Source organism: Brettanomyces bruxellensis, chromosome 5, assembly GCF_011074885.1.
Source record: "Brettanomyces bruxellensis chromosome 5, complete sequence".
Lineage (NCBI taxonomy): Eukaryota > Fungi > Ascomycota > Pichiomycetes > Pichiales > Pichiaceae > Brettanomyces > Brettanomyces bruxellensis.
Genome location: NC_054686.1, coordinates 943,445 through 963,765, shown reverse-complemented (window position 1 = coordinate 963,765; position 20,321 = coordinate 943,445). Strand labels below are relative to the sequence as shown.

Here is a 20,321-nt window from a genome sequence, read left to right as displayed (position 1 = left end):
GATATATGCTGTATATAAGTATCCTCCGCTACTTTAAATGTGATTCATCGGCTTAAGCAAGGCGGTGCAGCGGCGGAAAAAGAATCATGAAAAAAAGAAAAAAAAGTGTTTTCGTGACCCAAGTAACTCCGAAGCTCGGAGACTGGATGGCGAAAAAAAAAAAAAAAAATAGAAAAATTAAAAAAAGTTTGTAGATATGACTAGTACAGTACAGCTTTAAAAGGAGGGGAGATCCCAAAATTGCCAAAGCAATATAGCTAATGGTATGTGGATAGAATTTGGATGCTTTGCATTCCTAATATAAGGAAACACAAAAATCAGACACTTTTTCTAATATCATGTTACCTTGGAATAGTGTAAAAGCAGGATTAGGATCAAGGTTGGGGATATTGCAAAAGAGATTCATATCTCTCCATACAGTGACAACACCAAACGAAAATGCACTGAAATTCATCTCACCAGACACACAGTTTGTTCCTTCAAAGTTTACAAGTACAGTAGAGATCGATTCGTTGGCCGATGCAGTGGAAAAATCACCGCTAGCAGAGAAATTATACAAAATCAACGGGGTCCACTCAATAATGTTAGGTCCAAACTTTGTGACGGTGAATAAAGTTGAAAATGCACTTTCCAACAATGAAGAACTCAATTGGGAGCATTTGACTCCAAAAATAAGCCGGGTTATTACGAATGCAGTTGATTCCAATGTCCCTACTCTAAAGAAAGCATATGTGGCAGAACTGGAGAGAGAGATGGAAGAGGCTGAATATGAAGAGGAAGATGACGTTGTCTATGACATCAAAGAGTTGATCAACACCCGAATAAAGCCAGCTTTGCAGGATGATGGTGGTGACATCCAGTTCAGATCGTTTGACGATACCACAGGTACAGTTTATATCAAGCTTAGAGGTGCTTGTAAGTCGTGCTCGCTTAGTGAGGAGACCTTGAAGAGCGGCATACAGAATATGCTTATCCATTATATACCTGAAGTTTCCTCTGTTCAGGCTGTGCTTGATCCAGAGGAGGAAATAGCAATACAGGAGTTCGAGAAGCTGGAGAAGAGGTTGAAGGGGGCGCACTGAGCAATCTTTATTCATTAGTTGATTTTATATTTTGATTATTGTCACACTTGTCCGCATTGGTCCGTTTTCATTTCGTGTGTAAGCTTTATTAATCTAATATCAACATATTTCGCATCTTAATTACTGTTTCATTCGTATTTCTCTCCTATCTTTGCCGCAAACTTCGAAAAGGTCTTGGCCATTTTGAAATCCATCTCTGTGAGGCCTCCTACATCATGAGTTGTGAGTTCCATATCCACAATGTTGTAAAGTGTAGAAAGTTTGGGGTGGTGTTGAAGTTTGTGCGATCTCAACGAAACTTTCGTAAGAAACGCCCATGTATCTTCGAAAGACTTGAATTTAAATCTCCGGGTGAGTATATCTGCTTTATTTGCATCGTTTGAAACTTCCCATGCGAATAGTGATGAGTGTGCGTTTTCTTTACTAATTGGAGAAGTGATAAGCTGCTTGAGAGACTTTTCGATTTCTGATTTCAGCAGTTTTGTACTCATAATGATGGTTATTCCGTCACCTGCAACGGTGTATATCACGGTGAAATTGCAATGCGTGTGCTGAGGTTAGTAGTTGATTGATCTTTGCCTGTTGGTAGTAACTGTTGTGGATCCCAACACATTTCCAAGTGCGATGAAAAAGAATGGGTTTTAAAAAAAAAAAAAAAAAAAAAAATTAAATGGAGAGTAGCTCAAGCCTCGCTCTCTTGCCTGTTAGTGCATGTTAGGGACAGGTGAGTTGTTTTGTTGATTAGGCATTGGCAATACTCAAACCAGTTGTACCCTCACCCTGATATCCGCTCTTGGAATCCAGAAGATACCAGCACAACTAAACAGATTGCGCCCAAGGCGCATTTGGAAATGTCTCTGGCCTTATATATCCTAGATGAAGATCTTCATCTTCTCATTCATAGACAATACAGACGAGAGTTAGATAGTGCCAAGGTCATCAATAAATTCCGGCGATCCTACATAGAGGCTTTGCCAGCTTGTTCTCCGGTACTTCGGTGTGGCAGCTGGACTTTTGTGTACGTGAAATGTGATTCTATATACTTGATGATGCCTGTTTATGGAGATGCCAATGTCGTTTGCCTAATTACTTTTCTGCACAAGTTTATGGGTGTTCTTCGAAGTTATCTCAGCTCGTATGGGCAGATGCAGCAGCCAGAATGGAAAATTGACGCAGACTCAATACGTGACAATTACATTTTGTTGTACGAGCTCTTTGACGAAACACTAGATTGGGGAATTCCTCAACTGACCGAATTCAGTATTCTTAAGGAGTATGTCCGTCCCCAAAACACCAACGTCATTGAATCTGAAAAGGGTGATTCTGACGGCACTGAAAAGCAGATCTCAAATGAAGTCAATGCTAGTATTTCCCGATCGTCAATGGCAAAAATATCGTGGAGGCCTAAAGGTATATTCTATGACAAAAACGAGTTTTTCATGAATTTCGAGGAGCACTTGAAGTTCAAATATAATTTCAAGGCCAGACGGTTGATGCTAAACACGATATCTGGTGAAATCAACTGTACAAGTTATTTAAGTGGAATGCCTACACTCAAATTAGAGCTTAACGAGCCATTTAAGAGAGAGTCCGTGGAAAATGCGACATCTTTGTCGATCTCTTCTGCCAATTCCATCTTCAGCAACGTTAATTATCATCAATGTGTGCAAATTGATGACTCGGATGAGCATTTATTGACCTTCATACCGCCGGATGGGCGTTTCAAGTTGCTTTCATATCAAATATTGCATACGGACTCACTCCGGCCCCTAATCGTGATCAGGCCCAGGTACATTGTATACAGTAAGGACGGTCATTATAGACTTAGAATCAAGTTGAAGATCTTGACTACTTTCAAGCGGAAATACAACATGTCGGATATTTCAATTGTGCTGCCGCTTTTCGTCCCGGTTGATAATCTTGTTTTCGATTTCGACAAACCTTTCAGATTCAGCACGAAAATTGGAAGAGTGGTGCATAATTTGTGTGAAAATACCATCACATGGCAGATATCGAGAATGGATGGTCTTAGTAGAGGGCAGATGGTTTCTGAGTTTGAACTAACAACAAGACAGCATGTTGACTATGAACACAGGCAAAACATATTTCACAATAGGCAGACGAAAAATGACATTGTCTATTATCATTTAAGGACGAAATTGGACAAACTCCGAGGAACAATCGCAGATTCTGAGCTTAGTAGTGCTTTGGAGAGTACGACAAGCATTGGAGTATTTACAGAGAAAAATTTGATCATCACTGTGAATTTCACTCTTGAAGCAATGCTGTACAGTGGGCTTAAGGTGAATTTCTTGCAGGTTCAGGAACCAGAACTACAATTCGAGGCATTTCCTTGGGTGAGATATCGAATTTCTTGTGGAAAGGGAGATTATCTGTTTGTAATGTGTGATGATCAGATATACAATAGGCTCAGTAAAGCAGAGTTGGACCATATTCATCAATCGATTGAAGAAATTAAGAAGGAGGAAGATGCTTTGAATTCAGATACGGATCGAACCAAAGTTAAGGAAGAAGAGGCTTCTTCACAAGTAAGCGAAGGGAAACTATCTTCACAAAAAGTAGATGGAAGTAATGAGAGATATAAAAAGAAGGCTCCGGCGTTTGAGGAGTACAAGCTTGAGGGTGAAGAATGATGATCTTACCTTATGAGTTATATAGTAATGATAATATAGATACTAAAAGAATGGTTGTAATTGCTACATGTTATTTGAGATGTGGTGAAGGTCGTATATTCAAGTTATGGCTGTGCTTGGAAAAGTTGAAATCCTTGCAGCAAGTCCCGAAGTATTATTTTAATAATTTTATTTTACGTAAAGTTTTCCACAAGAAAGAAAAATAAAAAAGTAAAAAAAACTCGATCTGTTTCCATTACTTTTCCGAAGACAAATTCAAGCATATTTAAACTACGTGGTCTCTCACTCAACGTGTGTTTGCCACATATATACGTGTTTATTTATATTTTTCTGCATTCTTCTATATATACTACTGTCTCGCCAAACTTTCGTACTCAATTGAGTTGTGTTTTGCAGACAATACCATTTGCGAACATGGCCAAATTAAAAGGATACACTTTGGATGTTGGATATCCAGTATATGGAGCGAAGTTTGTCAACAACAAGACATTAATTGTTGCTGGAGGTGGCGGTGAAGGCAAGAATGGTGTTCCAAACAAACTGACTGCGATCATTGTGCAACCAGACCACAAAAAAAAGCCTTTGAAGAGATACCGGGAGTTGGTATTGAATGAGGAAGAGGATTGTCCAATGTCTCTCGATGTGAACAATAGCGTGATACTTATGGGTGTGAACGAGAATAGTGAGATGATTAAGCGTGGAGTGAACAAGCATCTCCGGAAGTTTAAGTTTATCAACGAGCACTTGAAGTTTGTCGAAAGCTGCCAGATACATCCCGAGGCCAATCCTCAGCAATATCAAAAGATTACTTCTTTGTCAAGCGATGGCAGTCTAGGCGTAATTGCGATGAGTGACAACCCTTCGTCCATTTACATTGTTGACACCTCGGAAGACCTAGAGGAGCGGTTCAAGATTGTGACTAACGGCGATGTTAAAGACATCAGCATTTCACCAGATGGAAAACTCATGTGCTACATCACGTCATCGCATCTTGAGGCAATCTCTACAATTACGGGAAGGTCAGTTTTCAAGACGGACATCGATTTCCACATGACCAAGGTGGGCTTCTACGACAACAACATTGTCGTGATTGCCGGATCGCAGAAGAGTGGTATTATCGTTGCACACTATTCAATAGCAAAGTCGCAGGTTGTCAAGAAGTCTGTCGTGTACAGAAACTTAAAAGGGGTAACATCGATGGATGTGAATCCGGAAAGTGGCCTTGTGGCCTTATCTGGCTCGGATTGCTCTCTTATGCTTGTGAGATTTAAGGATCTCAAGCTGTTGAAAAAGGTCAACAAGGTTCACAATTTCGCAATTACGAAAGTTACCAGCAGCCAGGACGGGCATTACATAGCAAGTGTGTCAGCTGCAGACACGGTGAGTGTTGTGATTGTCCCTCCAAAGTTTGCAGAGTCGAAATCTTTGTTCTTATCTCTCTTCGAGTTTCTTCTATCTATTCTTCTTGTCGTGGTCCTCGGTGCATTCACGCAGTACTTGTATGCTCATGGTTACATAGACATGGCTAAACAGAAAGTTGTCGATTTCTATCTTTCTCACCGTCCAGCGGACTCCTCTTCGTACTTCACCATTCAGCCTATTGAATCTAGTGAGACGTTTACCAAAGGTGCTCCATCAACTACAACGTATCTTCCAGATGATGCCACCATTAAGTCTGATATCATATCATATGGTGGCCCTCGGGACTCTGTTACTACACTTACACCTTTAACGGAGACACCTGTGTCCTTAGTTCCTGAGTTTCATACTGTCGACAGCACTGTAGTCAGGGATGAGTTGAAGAAGCGGGGTGAAAGTGTGAGCACTAAGAGTACTCAAAGTAGTGAAAGCACTAAGAGTACTCAAAGTAGTGAAAGCACTGGAAGTACCGAAAGTAATGAAAGCCCTGGAAGGACGGAAAGTAATGAAAACACTAAGAGTACCGAAAACAGGGAGAACACTGAAAGTACACAAAGTAGTGAAAGCACTACTCAAACAACTACTTCTGTTGATACCACTCTCACTGATGGTATTTCTGAAACCCAAAAATCAGAAGTGGCGTCAAGTGATAATCTTTATCAGTCTGAAACCACAGACACACCAGATATATCGTCTAAAATTGAGTCTACTTCGTCTATACAGTCTCAGGTTCGGGAATCTAGTGAAAAAACAGTTTTGGATAACTATGTTGCTACAGAAGATACAAGTAATACAGTGTCAAGTTTAACTGATTCAAGTACAAGCAAGGAGGAAAGTTCAGTCATAGTGAATAACTCGTCTGCCCTTTTACCTACTGCTGGGGATAAAAGGCTGGCATCACTTACTGCAGAACCTCGAGTTTCAAGTGAGAAAAGCACCGGCGCAGTCATCGAAACCTCAAGTGTGACAACCGAAGCTTTGAAAAAGCTTATTGCCGAAAGTGTTGATGCTGAGAGCACAACTGAGGCTTTGTCATCATCTAGTGTATTGAGCTCTTCCACTAAAGAGAAGCAGGTGGAAACAACTGAATCTCTACCAGAAGTGACCTCTGTTTCTAATGTGATAACCACGCCCGAGACAACAAGTTTAGATATTGAAGAAGAATCAAAGAGCACATCGATCAGCAAGGATACAGTGAGAGAAACGGTCACCAAGGTGGAGACAAGTGTTTTAGTTGAGACATCTGTTGAAACATCTCTCACTACAGAAGTTCAGACTGTGACGGAGAAGTTGACTGTTACTCAAGTTTACAGTGTTACTGCCTCTGCTCCGCAAGTGGAGAAGAGTTCTGTGGATGCCGATGATGAGGAAAAGTCGTTCTCAAGCAGCTCTGGATCCAGTTCTGATTCTGAATCTGCTGAAACAACTTCAAAGAGCAGTGATACCACCTCTTCCCCGATTTCTTCTGATGTTACATCCGAGAAACCAGTCTCCTCTGAAAGTTCTGAAGTGGTATTGTCCTCAGAAGCATCTGTCACGCAACCTTTAACCCCATTAACATCTTCAACTAAAAGCAAGGATGTCGACCTAGCAACCGATATAGTCAGCTCTACTGAGCAGTCATCGCTTGCATTGTCTTCATCTTTATCTTCATTGTCTTTATCTTCATCCTCATCTTTATCTTCATCTTCATCTTCATCTTCATCTTCATCTTCATCTTCATCTTCACCTTCATCCTCCCCATCCCCTTCATCCTCCTCATCTTCATCTTCATCTTCATCTTCATCCACTATTGAACTAGTTCCCTCGTCAGAATCTTAAATCTGCCTTTATGCCTGAAACGACGCATAAAAAAATATACAGCTTACTGTTATAGATGATCTCAATTATAATGTTTGGATTTTTGTACACATATTATACACATCTTGCAATATCGATACCGAGAGGTACATAAATAAGTAGTTGATTTTCTCATCCTCAAGCATGCATGTTTATACACAAAAGCGCCTCTAGCCTCTTTTCATTCCTGTATTGCATTTATGTATCTCTCTCTTTATTCCAGCTCTACCGTTTAAAGCTTGCCTGTCAGTATTGAACGATTAACATCAGATAAGAATCCAGAAAGAGCAATGGATTCAACTGTCACCAGACTTTTTGCTGTTGCATGCAACAATCTTAAACTTATCCACATCCATAGTGTGGCCATCGTCAAATTTGACATTCACATCCTTGATGACAAAAGTCCACACATCATCACAAAATCTGTAGGTATGTAAGTGGCCTTTAAAGCTCAACTTGGACTTGACGATATCTCGAAGATTGTCCGATGTGACCCGATCGAAGTTTGCCAAAACCTTCATGGCCAACTGCGGTTGTATGCGTTGATCCACAATGAGTGTATCCAATGCATCTGCTAGAGATGTCCCAACTCTGATTGAGTGTTAGTATGAAACTATTTACGGCTGACAAATATATTTTCTGAGGATGCTACTTACGTGCTCCTCCTGTAAAACTCGTAATATCCTGGTCCGTTCATTTGAAGATGTGAAATACTGTTTCTTAGGGAATCCCGGTCAGGCTAATTAAAATTCTGTGTATTTATGCTACGTTTTGGTTTAATTTAAAGAGTCCTGAAACATCTAAATTATTTTTCTATAGCACTCTTTAATCGCATCTCTCGATTCACTGATAGTAAAAAAATGGATGGCCTGTTCTCAGCAATGGTAAATATTTCACACATATATCAGACAGGGGAATTTTATGCATTTTATGCCAATGATCGCGGGGCGTACATAAAACAAATAGGAAATAGAAATAAAAAAAAAAAGCTTGAAACTTCAAGCACAACTGGCAGGTGATCACATTTGATAACACATTGATATGTCTTCCAGTGATACATATTTGGCAACACCGAAAAAGTGGCAACATTGAGACTGAAACGGAGTGAACATTACTGTTTGAGTAAGATTTCTAGCTCAAAATGGCCGTCATATACTATCGATTTAAATCGCAGAAGCCGGAACAGATCTCTACCATCAGATTCGATGGAACAGGTCTCACAGTATTTGAGCTGAAGAGGGAGATTATTTATGCAAACAAGCTGCTTACTGCCACGGATGTGAACATATATTTGTACAGTTCGGAGGACCCCGAGAAGGAGTTTGCTGATGATAACGAGGTTATACAAAGATCGTCAACTGTTTTAGTAAGGCGAACCTCAGCAGGAAAGAAGGGGAAAGGAAACGTTTTACGATACATAGCAGGCCGGCAGAGATTGGCGAAATTCGCCGGGGCACCGTCATTTGGTGCAAAACCTCTAATGAGTGCACTGCCTCTTGCAACTAGCACAAATCCAATAGTTGCTGGAAAAGACGGAAAACAGACAGAGGAGGATCTCGTTCAGCAAATGTTCAACAGACAGGACGACCAATGGAATCAGCAGCAAGCAGTAATGGCAACTGCACAGAGAATAGACTTCAACAAGCCGAATGCGAAGTTGGATGAGACGATTCCGGACTATTACATATGCTACAAGTGTGGAGCACGAGGACAACATCACATCAGGAACTGTCCGAAGAACAATGATCCAAACTGGGAAGGTGTGCGGGTGAAAAAGACAACGGGTATTCCTAAATCACATTTGAAGGCTATCGATAAGCCGGAAGGAATGGTGGATGATCCAAGCCAGAATTACATGGTTGATGAGCAGGGAAAGTATGTTGTTGCCGTGGCGGACAAGCGGGCCTGGGAAAGGTTCCAGAAGATACAAACTAAGCATAGTGACGAAATCATGGCCGGAGAGATCGAGGTCGATGATCCCGATCTGCGAGATCCGGTCACAAAACGGCTTTTTAGAGATCCCGTCAAGACTAAATGCTGCCACAAGACTTACTCGCGGCACGTGATAGAGGATCTGCTCATTGAGTCCGATTTCAAGTGTCCAAACTGCGGCCAGGATGAGATCTACTTGGACTCATTGGAGAAGGATGAGGAGATGGAGGCCAAGGTGAAGAAGTTTCTGGAAGAGAGGAAGAGGAAGCTTGAAAGTGATGCGAATGAGGCAAATAAGCGCCAGAAGCCAAATACTCCGGGTTTACCGGCAGTTCCGGCACCAAACCCAATGATGGGGATGAATATGCCGTTTATGCCCTTCCCCATGCCGGGTCAGATGCCTATGCAAATGCCGATTGGAGGAATGATGCCTGCAAATGTGAATTCGGGTGCCGGATCCAGCACCGATGGGAATGTGAGCGCAAAAAAGCACTGAAAAGTGTCTTGAGAATTGCAGAAGCATTGAAAAAGCGCCCTGAGCTTTCCTCTGAGCTTTGCAACCCCCTTCTATGTAGATCCTACATGCTGTACATTAATACCAGACCAACTTTGCTTATAAACGTAAGTTGTGTCATTATATCACAAAATGCTATTTACCACTGCTGTATGAAATCACAGCCCATCTGCCTGCCGAACACCATAGCTCGCCGTATTGGTGATTCTCACTTTTCCACAATTTGCATAGCTCCTCGTCTTTTCCATCCGGCAAACCAACACAGACATCGGCCTTGCAAACCCTCAAGGCAAGTATCTTGATGCCGGAATGAGCCAACGACCCGATTCCAACCCTAAATGGCGTATTTCTAGGCCACATCCTGTCGGCAGTCAACTTTCTGTAGTTCAAGTCACCCTTGAAAATCACCAATGACGACTTACAGAGATGTTCGTACAGCTTTCTGCTTCCGCAGACATCCTCCTCTGACGGTAGATGCCAATAGTCAAGATCAGCAGTCCAGAACTCGGACTCGGCAAGGCAGAATTTGCCGGCCTTCTTGTAGGCCTCAAGATGATTCATCAAATACTCGATTTCGGGCTGTGAACCGGAAAATGTGCCCAGTATGTCCTTCTTGAAGAGAGCGTAGTCCTTAATCATGGTATCGCTCACCATCCAGGGTCTCGTCTTGCAATGGAAAGTGATCTTGCTGACTATTTTGGCATCAAGGAGAAAGAGTGAAAGAACTATGTCGGTGAAGAATTCAAAGCCTGCATTATCCAAAACAATGTCAAGCGACCTTTTCTCCGGCGGATCTTCAGTCAGACCAGCCCATGCCGCCTTGATATCATTGCAAAGAACACGTTTATTGGCCTCGGCCACAGCCTTTGAGCCCTGGTGTGATTGAAGTTCCTCCATTGTGGCATTTGCCAAAAGAGAAAGATCAATGGCGTTTCCCCAAAGCGAGACCTCGATAAACTCCACAAACAAGTTGTACAATGCCTCCGTAGTGAACTGAGCTCTCTGCTTGGGGTCCAAAAGCCTGCCGCTTAGTTCTTTGTACCTGAGGCACAACTCTTTAACGCCAGATTCCGAAGCTTTAAATGCACCCCGTTTCTTGCCCTCGAACGGGTCAAACGAAACCCATTCAGACTCGGACTTGTACAAATAATCCAAGTAACGGTACAAGTAGCATTCGCAAAAGAGCCACGGTCCCGTTAGCCATGTAATGGTGCCAGTCTTCTTAAGCGTCTTATTGTAAGAGCTTAATCCAGGAATGCTGGTATTCTTGAATGGTTCTACGATCTTGTTGCCCAATATAGACGCAATGAGCTGCTTCACCTGCTCCACAATCTTCTCACCCTGTATCTTCTTTTTCTCATTCGTACTGCCTTCGTACTCTGCCTTGGTGTCACCAATAACCTTATTCAAAATGTTTGGCCATCTCGATCTGGCTGTGCTAAAGCCAAAAGACTGAGGGTCATTATTGTGGTATGTTGGCGGAATTTTCGTGGTTGCTGACATTTCTAAATCTAAAATTTGCTTGGCTGCTTTTCAAATGCTGCCTTTGCTAGGATGAATACACACGAAAACGCTCTGTTGCAATCAGCTTATTTCATTCACGTATTTTGTCCAGCTACATTTCTTCCCCCGTGCACAGCCCTGTTCGCTTGGATGGTCGCTTTTCCGCGAAGTTTGGCTTATCCCCGGTTGGGGAAAATTTACAGATCGAGCAGAAATTCTCGCTTCCCGGGTTTTGTTTCTCCGCACAGGATTTGTGGAGAAAGTAAACGTGAAAAATTCAAAAGTTATCTTGGGATTTTGCTTGTTTTTGCCCTTTTTTAGATACTGTACTACTGCTGCATTACTAGATTTAATATATTATTTGATGATATACGGAAACATGTAGTTCGGTTTGCGTAAAGATAATTATTTTCATTTCTATCTTCATTTTACGATGTTCATTGGTGTGCACCTTATGATAAACCGGTTTATATTGGTGTCTTAGCATCATCTTAGTATTGCCAAACGTATTTTATAGCAGTACTTAAATGAACTTCTGCGAAGTTTTACCGTTAAACAGTTAATTTTTGATCTAGTGTCTTAATCATTAGCTCCATTAATATTATTTTTGTTGTTATATATAATTAACTTCTGAATAAATGCTCACTTTGCAATGCACACTAAATAATTTTATCTACTTAACAGTTAATATTTACCAATTTCATTTAAATTTCACTCGATAACAATCTACTGTTCTTTTCTGACATTTTCTAGTCTGCAAATTCTTCATTTATTGGCGTTAAAGTGATATGCTACTGTACAACATTGCAACTTTCATCTTTGTCACAATTCTAACACCCATACACCACACATCTTCAAATATAGTTCGCTGCTCTGATCGCATAAAAACCACAAGTACACAATTTCAATTTCCAAGTTTAACTCGATTGCGTTTTTTTTTTTTTTTTTTTTGTTTATCTGTCTGCATCTTATCTATAGTAAATGTCTAATGCAAATGCTATTTTAACAAATCTAATTCAAAACAGCAAAGATAATTGTCAGAGATGACTACAGAGCACAACCAGTCCTCTGATAAAGATATATTAAAGGCGGATATTCTTCGGTTCCGTTACGGAATCGAAAGCAAGAAGCCAGATGGACCCAGCTTTAACGAAGAAAACATTTTAGAACGAGAAGATGAAGATTTTTCGGCCGGAAACTCGAATAGAGGCAACAAATGCCTTTATGATTCAAAGACTGTGGACTATCACAAGTTGAATTCTAGGAGGGACCATTTCAAGATGGTGGACATAAAGACTTTGGATCCAGTCACTGGAAGACCAACAAAAACATTTGTTCTTCAGGACAAAAAACTTACTTTGGACCAGATTGTAAAGAGAGAACTTCGAAGACAAAAGATTTTAGATAGGAAAACACAGAAGAAAATAAGTAGTGAAAACAACAAAATATCAGACAATGAGTACACAGAAGATTATGGTGACAGTGATGGAGATGACGATGGAACGGATGATGTTGATCACATTTTACGATCGATCGATTTTGAAGATATACTAGGCCCGATAAAATCACCTTTAGATATTGTAACACGCAAGCCGCTAAGAAACATTTATAAGTCAACACATCTAATGGAATTGGCCACAGAGACAATTGACATCATTGAAAGGGAAAAGCAAAACGTGAATGAATTAAGCAAGCTCATGAATGTTTTCTTAGGTGATGATCCTTCACATGTGACGGCAGAAGGGCTTAAACTTCCGGATTACGACCACAACTTGAATTTGGAAAAAGAGCTGGTTAAAGCATCAATCCTAGAAAACAGAAAAAGACCGGCAGATGATGGTTCGATAGAAAGTGAGAGAAAAAGTCGGCATGTTGAGGATAAGAAAACAGGGGCAAGGGATAACACTAGTCTAATTCCAAATAGCACATCCAATAATCTAATCAATGATGCATTTTTTAAGCTCCCGCAGTTTGAAAGTGATTTAAACTTTGGCCTTAAACGAACACAAGAGGCAGAGGAAACACGTCAACTAATACAGATAGCATTGCAGCGCAATGAGGAATTTATAAGATCTCTGTCAAATATAAGGATGGGATTTATCAAAGCCGATCGTCTGAAACACACAATTTATGGATGGTGCAAGGAGATGGATGAGCAGAAGAAGCAGGATGAGGATCTGCTCAAGAAAGAGAAAGCTACTTCGCATAAGAAATAATCTGTATTCTTACCTTTATCTACAACTTTAAGTTTTGTATTATAAAGTTTTCACCTTCATTGATTTTGTCAAAGCATCGTGTACTATAACCTTTCTTTAAAGCAATGTTATAAATCTAGACAAGTGTGAATTCAGCAGAAACCATCTTTTATGGAAAGAACAGACTTTAGATTCTCTGCTTCCTTAGAAGACCCAGAGTAGAATGGCAACACAGCCTTGGCAAAAGTGCATTCAAACAACTCGTAGATTAAGCTTTTCAACTGTGAACCAGTCTGCTTGAAGTCCGGATAAGCGTTAACTTCAAGAATTTGCACATTCAGGTCTGAATCAACAAGAAAGTCAAGTCCGTATGTTTCAAAAGCATTACCTAGAGGTTGGAAATTAATCCTGTCTGCCTCTAGAGCAGACTTGAATACTTCTGCTGTTATCGAATTGATTTGATTCAATATCTTCTTCTTAGAGGACTCACTTAATGATGACTTCCCAAACTCGACAACCACAGTTTTATCAGTATCATCCTGTAGACAAGTGTTGGTCAAATGGCCAGCAATATCAATTGGCTTTCCAGTATCATTTGAAGGCTTTTCATATGAAGTTTCACTGAAGAGCATAAGCATTCTTTGATATACATACACGGTAAGATTTCCGACACAGAGAACATATGTTCTGATATGAAACTTGCGATTTCCGTATTCCTTCAAAAGCAATGGGTTAGACATATACTTTTGCACGATGAAGTTACGCATCTGTGAAAGAATGATTCCATGTTTTGAGCTTTCCGCATTATAATCACCATCTTCCTCAGTCTCCTCTTCTTCCTCTTCAAATGAATCAAAGATGGCCTGTAATTGCTCAATATTTTTGAATAGACGAATACCATCGCCTCGATCACCCATACTTGGCTTGAGAATGAAAGTGTCTGATGTGTTCTGTTCGAGAGTACACCTTAGCTCAAAAGCCTCATCCAAAGAGTCATCCAAGAAGTCCGCGTATGCACATTCCAATTGGAAGGTTTCGGGATAAGCTGTTTTCAGGATGGATTTAGGATGCTTTGCAACGTAATACGCAATAGCGTTCGCAAAGTACTGCTTTCTGATTAACCCTTTTCTGTATGTGTATGAATTTGCAAGGTACAGTTTATCAGAGAACAATCTTTCATGATCCAAATCCTCATACTCGCCATATTGGAAGACCTTTTCATCTTTAGGTGCATCCTTTAAAGAAGAAAGAATGGTAGCTCCAGGCAAGTATTTGTCCACAGCATTTCTCAACGGTCCATTAAGGTAACTATCTTCCGGATACGTGATCACAACAAATGGACCATGTTTATCGTCCAAGCTGAGTGAAGATAACGATGGACTAGGAAAAAGGTAACAGGAATCGGTATTAGTATATAATTTCTAGCGAAGTTCAAATATAACATCTTCTTCTCTAGAAACGGTAGATAATGCTCCATGTTTATCCTATAGAAAGCATCAGAAGCCAAAGTTTTAAAAAAGGCATTGAGTTCATGGCGATGAGAAATAAGGTACTTACTCTAAGTGTATTTCTCCTGTATTCTCCTTATCAACTTGGGCAAATGCCGTTTTAAGGGCCGTCACACTAACATAACCCTGTGAAATTGCCTTTCCATCTGTAAACTCGGTACTTGCGGCAACATCCCTATGAACCAGCTCAAAGTCTGGACTCCATTTGTACAGTTGGCCTGCACTCACTGATTCGTCTACAATATCCAAATGCCTGCTATCGGAATCCTCCAACTTCCTCGAGGATTCGGAAAAAAGGGACTTTTTCCAACGGTTTCTGAGCATTGGAGTTCTGAAAATACGTGTCTTTCCAAACTTGAGGTCAGAAATGAGCGGAATATTGATAGTATACAGGTCAACACCATCTGCCCACGAACTGTACAACTGTTCGACAGTTTTCACAGAAATCAAAGCAGCCTGCTTCAAAATCTCTGGATCAGTGTCGAATCTCTTCTCGTAAGCAAAAGATAAAGCGATAGCTTTCTTGCCATGCGAGCAACCTTCCATGGCTCCACCTATAGTACCACTGGAAAGAGCATATAAGGAAGTTGAATTTCTTCCAACGTTCGGACCGCTTAAAACCAAATCGACATTATCCCGTCCCATGATGTGATTGATTCCTATATCTGCACATGTTGCAGGAGTGCCATCATCAACAAGACACCACTCCTTTAAAGCCTTGTTTGCACGCAGCTTTTCTTGCGGAAGACCAAATGGACCATGATATGAATTATCCTCGGGATGCTCGATCGATGAATATATATACTTAACTGTGACATCTCTTCCTGCAAAATGTGCCTTTCCAATCCAAGATTTCTGTGAAATGGGAACGACGATTTTAAGATCCCAGTTTGTATGTTTCTCAATGGCTTCCACCAAGTATTTTACGTAAGGACTGGCCAAATCGTTTGGACCACCATCATCATTCACTAGAAGAACCTGCATTTTATTGTTATTGCTTGATGTAAGTTGATTTTCTGTCAGGATCAAGATGTTTTCAGAAAGAGGGGACTTTTGATAACTGGAAAATTTAAAGATATGATGAGGATACAATGAGAGCACCTTCTGTCCTGGGTGTGAAATTTTGTGTGGGAAAAATGATTCGGGGTATACGATGCTCAAGATGAGACGGAAGGGGGGAAAAAAGAAGAAAAAAAAATGAATCGGAAGAATATTGGTCGTGCAATTTAAATATGGCACAAATTGGGTTGCACCACATGGGCGGGAAAACACGGACAATCAGGATCAAGTAATCATCTTCCTTAATTATAGTACCCTTTTTGGCGGGATAGTATGCACACTACATTATAGATATGATACCTATCAAATTTCACTAAATGGTAACGCAGACATCAAAAAATGGCCCTGAAAATGGATATTGGGATAATGCGAAGGATCTTCGGAGTATTGTTCGGGAGAAGTGTATTCGATCAAAATAGAAACCCACCAACATGATTTAAAAATTAAAACAGTGAAAAAAAAAAAAAAAAAAAAAAGCGAACAAAACCTTTGATTATAGCACTGCCAACTACTGTAATACCAATACAATTGGTTCATACAAATACAACTACCTTGTACACACAACTACTTTGTACAAACAATACTTATGCGAGATTTTTGCTTTATATAATTATTTATCCAACCAGCAACATCTCATTAAAAGAAGACTCTCTCCTGAGGGAACTCCTTGGTAAGAAATGCCAGATCACTGAGAGTTTCATGATTTCTCTTCTGATAAGTCTGAACATTTTCAAAGAACCTATCGAACAAGAACGAAGTGTCTAATGGGCCACCCTTGGCTTCTGGATGGAACTGTGTAGAGAATATTGGCCTTGTCTTGTGGATCATACCCTCATTAGACATGTCATTAAGATTGATAAAGTACTGCTCAAAATCGCTTGGTAGTGTCGAAGCATCAACGGCATAACCATGGTTTTGCGACGTGATGTGGCACTGACCTGTGGTCAAGTCCAAAGTAGGGATGTTATGGGCACGATTACCATACTTCAACTTTAAAGTATGTGCACCACTAGCTAGTGCCAACAACTGGTGTCCCAAACAGATGCCCATAATTGGCAAATCAAGGTTCTGTGCCATTGTTGCCTTCAAGTTTTTAATGGTGGCAGCACAAGTTGTTGGATCACCTGGACCGTTTGTGATGAACAAACCGTCGTAATTGGAGATTATATTCTGAACCGGGAAATCATATGGCACAACTGTGATGGATGCATCTCTCTTGACGAGATTTCTCAATATGTTTTCCTTCACACCGCAGTCAATCACAAGGATGTTGGATTTTGGTGACAAGGCAGGAATCTTGAAAGGTGACTTGGTACTCACCTGAGACACCAGATTCAGCTTGCTTGGATCTTCGTAAGGGGTGTTTGATTCGGACTCAGCTGCTTCACCAATCAGCAACTTGCTCAAACTCGATCCCTGCTCCCTCAAATAGGAAACAAGTGCTCTTGTATCCACACCAGTTATGGCAGCAACCCCTTCTCTTTTGCACCAATCACTCAAACTCTCAACTGCGGTCCAATGAGAATACTCCATAGCAGCATCTCCAACAACTATGGCCTTACATTGGATGTGTGGGGATTCGAAATACTTGAGCAAATTGTATTTATCCTTAACAGCAGAGGAAGGAACACCGTAGTTTCCAATCAGGGGCTGCGTAAAGCAAAGAATTTGGCCCCTATAGGAAGGATCCGTCATAGATTCCGGATATCCAACCAATGATGTAGTAAAGACAGCTTCACCACTGACATTTTTATTGGCACCAAAAGAGTAGCCTTTAAACACAGGACCATTCTGGATTCTCAAAGCTGCCTTTTGTAAACTGCTAGTGGAACTGTACCTGACAGTTCCAATAGCTCCCTTGTGGACATTTTTTGAAAGTAAGGAAAACATGCTTCTTTTTATTTAATAGATAAGACTTTTCCAGATATAATCAGCAATATAATCGTCACAAGTTCTATTCATTAATCGTCACCTATGCGATCGCAAGTAAGAAACACCAACAGGAAAGTATGTTGTATTATATTTCCAAAGCTTGTTTTTGAAAGTGGAACGAAGATCTAAGAAATTTTGGATGTGTTAGTATGGGAGCAAAAGATTCCTAGTATTGAAACATACGAAGAAATATCAGAGTTTATATACATTTTTACGGCGCAGTTATTATTGGGTTGGGACGGTTTTCAAAGTTCCATTATCCAACGTAAAAATTGAGTCATGAATTGTCCGGGATAATAGGATAATAAGAAAATTTTTTTCAAATAATAAAAGATTAGTCTTGTGGTAAGCGCGTTACCAATTCCAGTAATTTTGCAGGGCGCTAAAAAAAGTGCGACTTTTACTCATCTTCTGTTTTCTGATGCACTGCTCGTGACGAAAAATGAAGGGGGAAAAATAATGTGAGTAATAGAAGAAAGAGGTAAAAGATTGTTAATTGTGATACGAGAGCAGCGTAAAAACTGTGAAAATGCTTTAATTATGGCATGGCTGGTTAAATTTAGGGGAGCATACAGTTATTGAATTGATCTGAATCATCTCACAAGAAACTGAAGTAAAGGAAGTTATTTGATTTACTTTACATGATAGCAGTATGCAAACAACATCACAACTTCAGTTAGTATGAATAGTACAGAGGGTTTCTTGAAGCTAGCCTATTTCACTGAGGGAAGGGAAATAGGAAATGCACTACGAAATAGGAAACATAGGAGGAAATAGAGCAATATACCAGGAAACATACTAGGAAGTACAGCAAATACACCTGCGAATATATTAGGTACTCCTATCCTCCTCATCTATTCATATTCTCAAACGTCATAGCGGCCCAGCTGACGTAAGCAAGCAGGTGCGATTCAACAGGAGCGAGCAAACAGGTGCGAATAAAGTTAGAGGTCAAAAAAAAAATAAACGCAAGAAATATCATATCGTACGAGGGTTACCCTGACCAAAAGCCCTTTCGTTCCTCCTGGCTAGCATTGTACATTTTTCGCAGTGAAAAATTTTGCACAATAATTTTTTTCATCCGTTGAAAGCGAGGGTGAAGCTTTTTCTAGCTATTCACCCACGTTAACAAACTATTCGCAAGTTGACCTTTTGACATTTCCCTTCAGTAGCGTCGAATATTTCACGTATATAACTAACACAACAAACATGTCTCACAGAAAGTTCTCCGAGCCAAGACACGGTTCTTTGGGTTTCCTTCCAAGAAAGAGAGCCTCCCAACAGAGAGGTCACATTAGAGCCTTCCCTAAGGATGACAAGACTAAGCCAGTTCACTTGACTGCCTTCCTCGGTTACAAGGCTGGTATGACCACCATTGTCAGGGATCTTAACAGACCAGGTTCCAACGTCCACAAGAGAGAGATCGTTGAGGCTGCTACTGTCGTCGACACTCCAGAGTTGGTTGTCGTTGGTGTTGTTGGATACGTTGAGACTCCAAGAGGTTTGAGATCATTGACCACTGTTTGGGCCGAGCATTTGTCCGACGAGGTCAAGAGAAGATTCTACAAGAACTGGTACAAGTCTAAGAAGAGAGCATTCGCCAAGTACTCCGAGAAGTATGCTAACGGTGCTGCTGACATCGAGACTGAGTTGGCCAGAGTTAAGAAGTACTGCAGTGTCGTCAGAGTGTTGGTCCACACCCAGATCAGAAAGACACCATTGAGCCAGAAGAAGGCACACTTGGCCGAGATCCAGCTCAACGGTGGATCTGTTTCCGACAAGGTTGACTGGGCTAAGGAGCACTTCGAGAAGACTGTTCCTGTTGACACCGTTTTCGAGCAAGACGAGAGTGTTGATGTTATCGCCGTTACCAGAGGTCACGGTTACGAGGGTGTTACGCACAGATACGGAACTACCAAGTTGCCAAGAAAGACCCACAGAGGTGCAAGAAAGGTTGCTTGTATTGGACCATGGCATCCATCCCATGTTAACTGGGCTGTTGCCAGATCCGGTCAGAACGGTTACCACCACAGAACCTCCGTCAACAACAAGGTTTACAGAGTTGGTAAGGCCGGCGACGAAGCTTCTGGTTCTACCGACTTCGACAGAACCAAGAAGACCATCAACCCATTGGGTGGCTTCGTTAAGTACGGTGAGGTCAAGAACGATTTCGTCTTGTTGAAGGGTTCTATTCCAGGTCCTGTCAAGAGAATCATCACCTTGAGGAAGGCTTTGCACCACCCAACCAACAGAAAGGCTTTGGAGAAGGTCAACTTGAAGTGGATCGATACCTCTTCTAACTTCGGTAAGGGTAGATTCCAGACTGCTGCTGAGAAGCACGCTTTCTTGGGTACCTTGAAGAGAGACTTGGAGAACTAATGTTCCCAGGTGTGATCGGTATCTGCTTTTTTGATGAATGTTTGTAATTTTTTGTACTTTGCAATAGATTATTAGTGTTCGGACATATTTGTAATGCAGGCTGTGTAATACTGGATATAGTTGAGGTTTCTGTAGATGCAGTTCTTAGTGCTTGGGCTCTGTAAGGTGTAAGGAGGTGTGCTTTCCTGTATGTGTCTGCATGAACTAATCTTGATCACATAAGTAATTACGTTACAGCATTCGTCTGCGATTTGTGGCTGATGAGCTATTGGCGGGCCCAGGACCCAACACTGTGGCTGTGTAAA

General features: G+C 40.9%; 11 protein-coding genes across 11 annotated transcripts; 6 read left to right on the top strand and 5 right to left on the bottom strand.

Annotated features, from left to right (window-relative positions):
- Positions 1-338: 338 nt before the first annotated feature.
- BRETT_004449 (uncharacterized protein) lies at positions 339-1,082 on the top strand (the record flags this gene model as incomplete). The annotated part of the gene is made up of 1 exon (XM_041282945.1): positions 339-1,082. One exon carries the CDS (start codon positions 339-341, stop codon positions 1,080-1,082), a length of 744 nt encoding a protein of 247 aa, XP_041135721.1.
- A 128-nt stretch (positions 1,083-1,210) lies between these two features.
- On the bottom strand, positions 1,211-1,573 carry BRETT_004448 (uncharacterized protein; the record flags this gene model as incomplete). Its single annotated transcript, XM_041282944.1, has 1 exon — positions 1,211-1,573. The coding sequence occupies one exon, from the start codon at positions 1,571-1,573 to the stop codon at positions 1,211-1,213; it is 363 nt and encodes a 120-aa protein (XP_041135720.1).
- A 360-nt stretch (positions 1,574-1,933) lies between these two features.
- Positions 1,934-3,736, top strand: BRETT_004447 (uncharacterized protein; the record flags this gene model as incomplete). The annotated part of the gene is made up of 1 exon (XM_041282943.1): positions 1,934-3,736. The coding sequence occupies one exon, from the start codon at positions 1,934-1,936 to the stop codon at positions 3,734-3,736; it is 1,803 nt and encodes a 600-aa protein (XP_041135719.1).
- A 414-nt stretch (positions 3,737-4,150) lies between these two features.
- Positions 4,151-6,976, top strand: BRETT_004446 (uncharacterized protein; the record flags this gene model as incomplete). The annotated part of the gene is made up of 1 exon (XM_041282942.1): positions 4,151-6,976. The coding sequence occupies one exon, from the start codon at positions 4,151-4,153 to the stop codon at positions 6,974-6,976; it is 2,826 nt and encodes a 941-aa protein (XP_041135718.1).
- Positions 6,977-7,290: 314 nt separating this feature from the next.
- Positions 7,291-7,691, bottom strand: BRETT_004445 (uncharacterized protein; the record flags this gene model as incomplete). The annotated part of the gene is made up of 2 exons (XM_041282941.1): positions 7,291-7,585; positions 7,651-7,691. The coding sequence occupies 2 exons, from the start codon at positions 7,689-7,691 to the stop codon at positions 7,291-7,293; spliced, it is 336 nt and encodes a 111-aa protein (XP_041135717.1).
- A 444-nt stretch (positions 7,692-8,135) lies between these two features.
- On the top strand, positions 8,136-9,422 carry BRETT_004444 (uncharacterized protein; the record flags this gene model as incomplete). Its single annotated transcript, XM_041282940.1, has 1 exon — positions 8,136-9,422. The coding sequence occupies one exon, from the start codon at positions 8,136-8,138 to the stop codon at positions 9,420-9,422; it is 1,287 nt and encodes a 428-aa protein (XP_041135716.1).
- A 153-nt stretch (positions 9,423-9,575) lies between these two features.
- BRETT_004443 (uncharacterized protein) lies at positions 9,576-10,943 on the bottom strand (the record flags this gene model as incomplete). Its single annotated transcript, XM_041282939.1, has 1 exon — positions 9,576-10,943. The coding sequence occupies one exon, from the start codon at positions 10,941-10,943 to the stop codon at positions 9,576-9,578; it is 1,368 nt and encodes a 455-aa protein (XP_041135715.1).
- A 1,043-nt stretch (positions 10,944-11,986) lies between these two features.
- BRETT_004442 (uncharacterized protein) lies at positions 11,987-13,159 on the top strand (the record flags this gene model as incomplete). Its single annotated transcript, XM_041282938.1, has 1 exon — positions 11,987-13,159. One exon carries the CDS (start codon positions 11,987-11,989, stop codon positions 13,157-13,159), a length of 1,173 nt encoding a protein of 390 aa, XP_041135714.1.
- Positions 13,160-13,290: 131 nt separating this feature from the next.
- On the bottom strand, positions 13,291-15,630 carry BRETT_004441 (uncharacterized protein; the record flags this gene model as incomplete). Its single annotated transcript, XM_041282937.1, has 2 exons — positions 13,291-14,518; positions 14,696-15,630. 2 exons carry the CDS (start codon positions 15,628-15,630, stop codon positions 13,291-13,293), a joined length of 2,163 nt encoding a protein of 720 aa, XP_041135713.1.
- Positions 15,631-16,341: 711 nt separating this feature from the next.
- CPA1 (Multifunctional pyrimidine synthesis protein CAD) lies at positions 16,342-17,595 on the bottom strand (the record flags this gene model as incomplete). Its single annotated transcript, XM_041282936.1, has 1 exon — positions 16,342-17,595. One exon carries the CDS (start codon positions 17,593-17,595, stop codon positions 16,342-16,344), a length of 1,254 nt encoding a protein of 417 aa, XP_041135712.1.
- A 1,251-nt stretch (positions 17,596-18,846) lies between these two features.
- Positions 18,847-20,016, top strand: RPL3 (60S ribosomal protein L3; the record flags this gene model as incomplete). Its single annotated transcript, XM_041282935.1, has 1 exon — positions 18,847-20,016. The coding sequence occupies one exon, from the start codon at positions 18,847-18,849 to the stop codon at positions 20,014-20,016; it is 1,170 nt and encodes a 389-aa protein (XP_041135711.1).
- Positions 20,017-20,321: the final 305 nt, after the last annotated feature.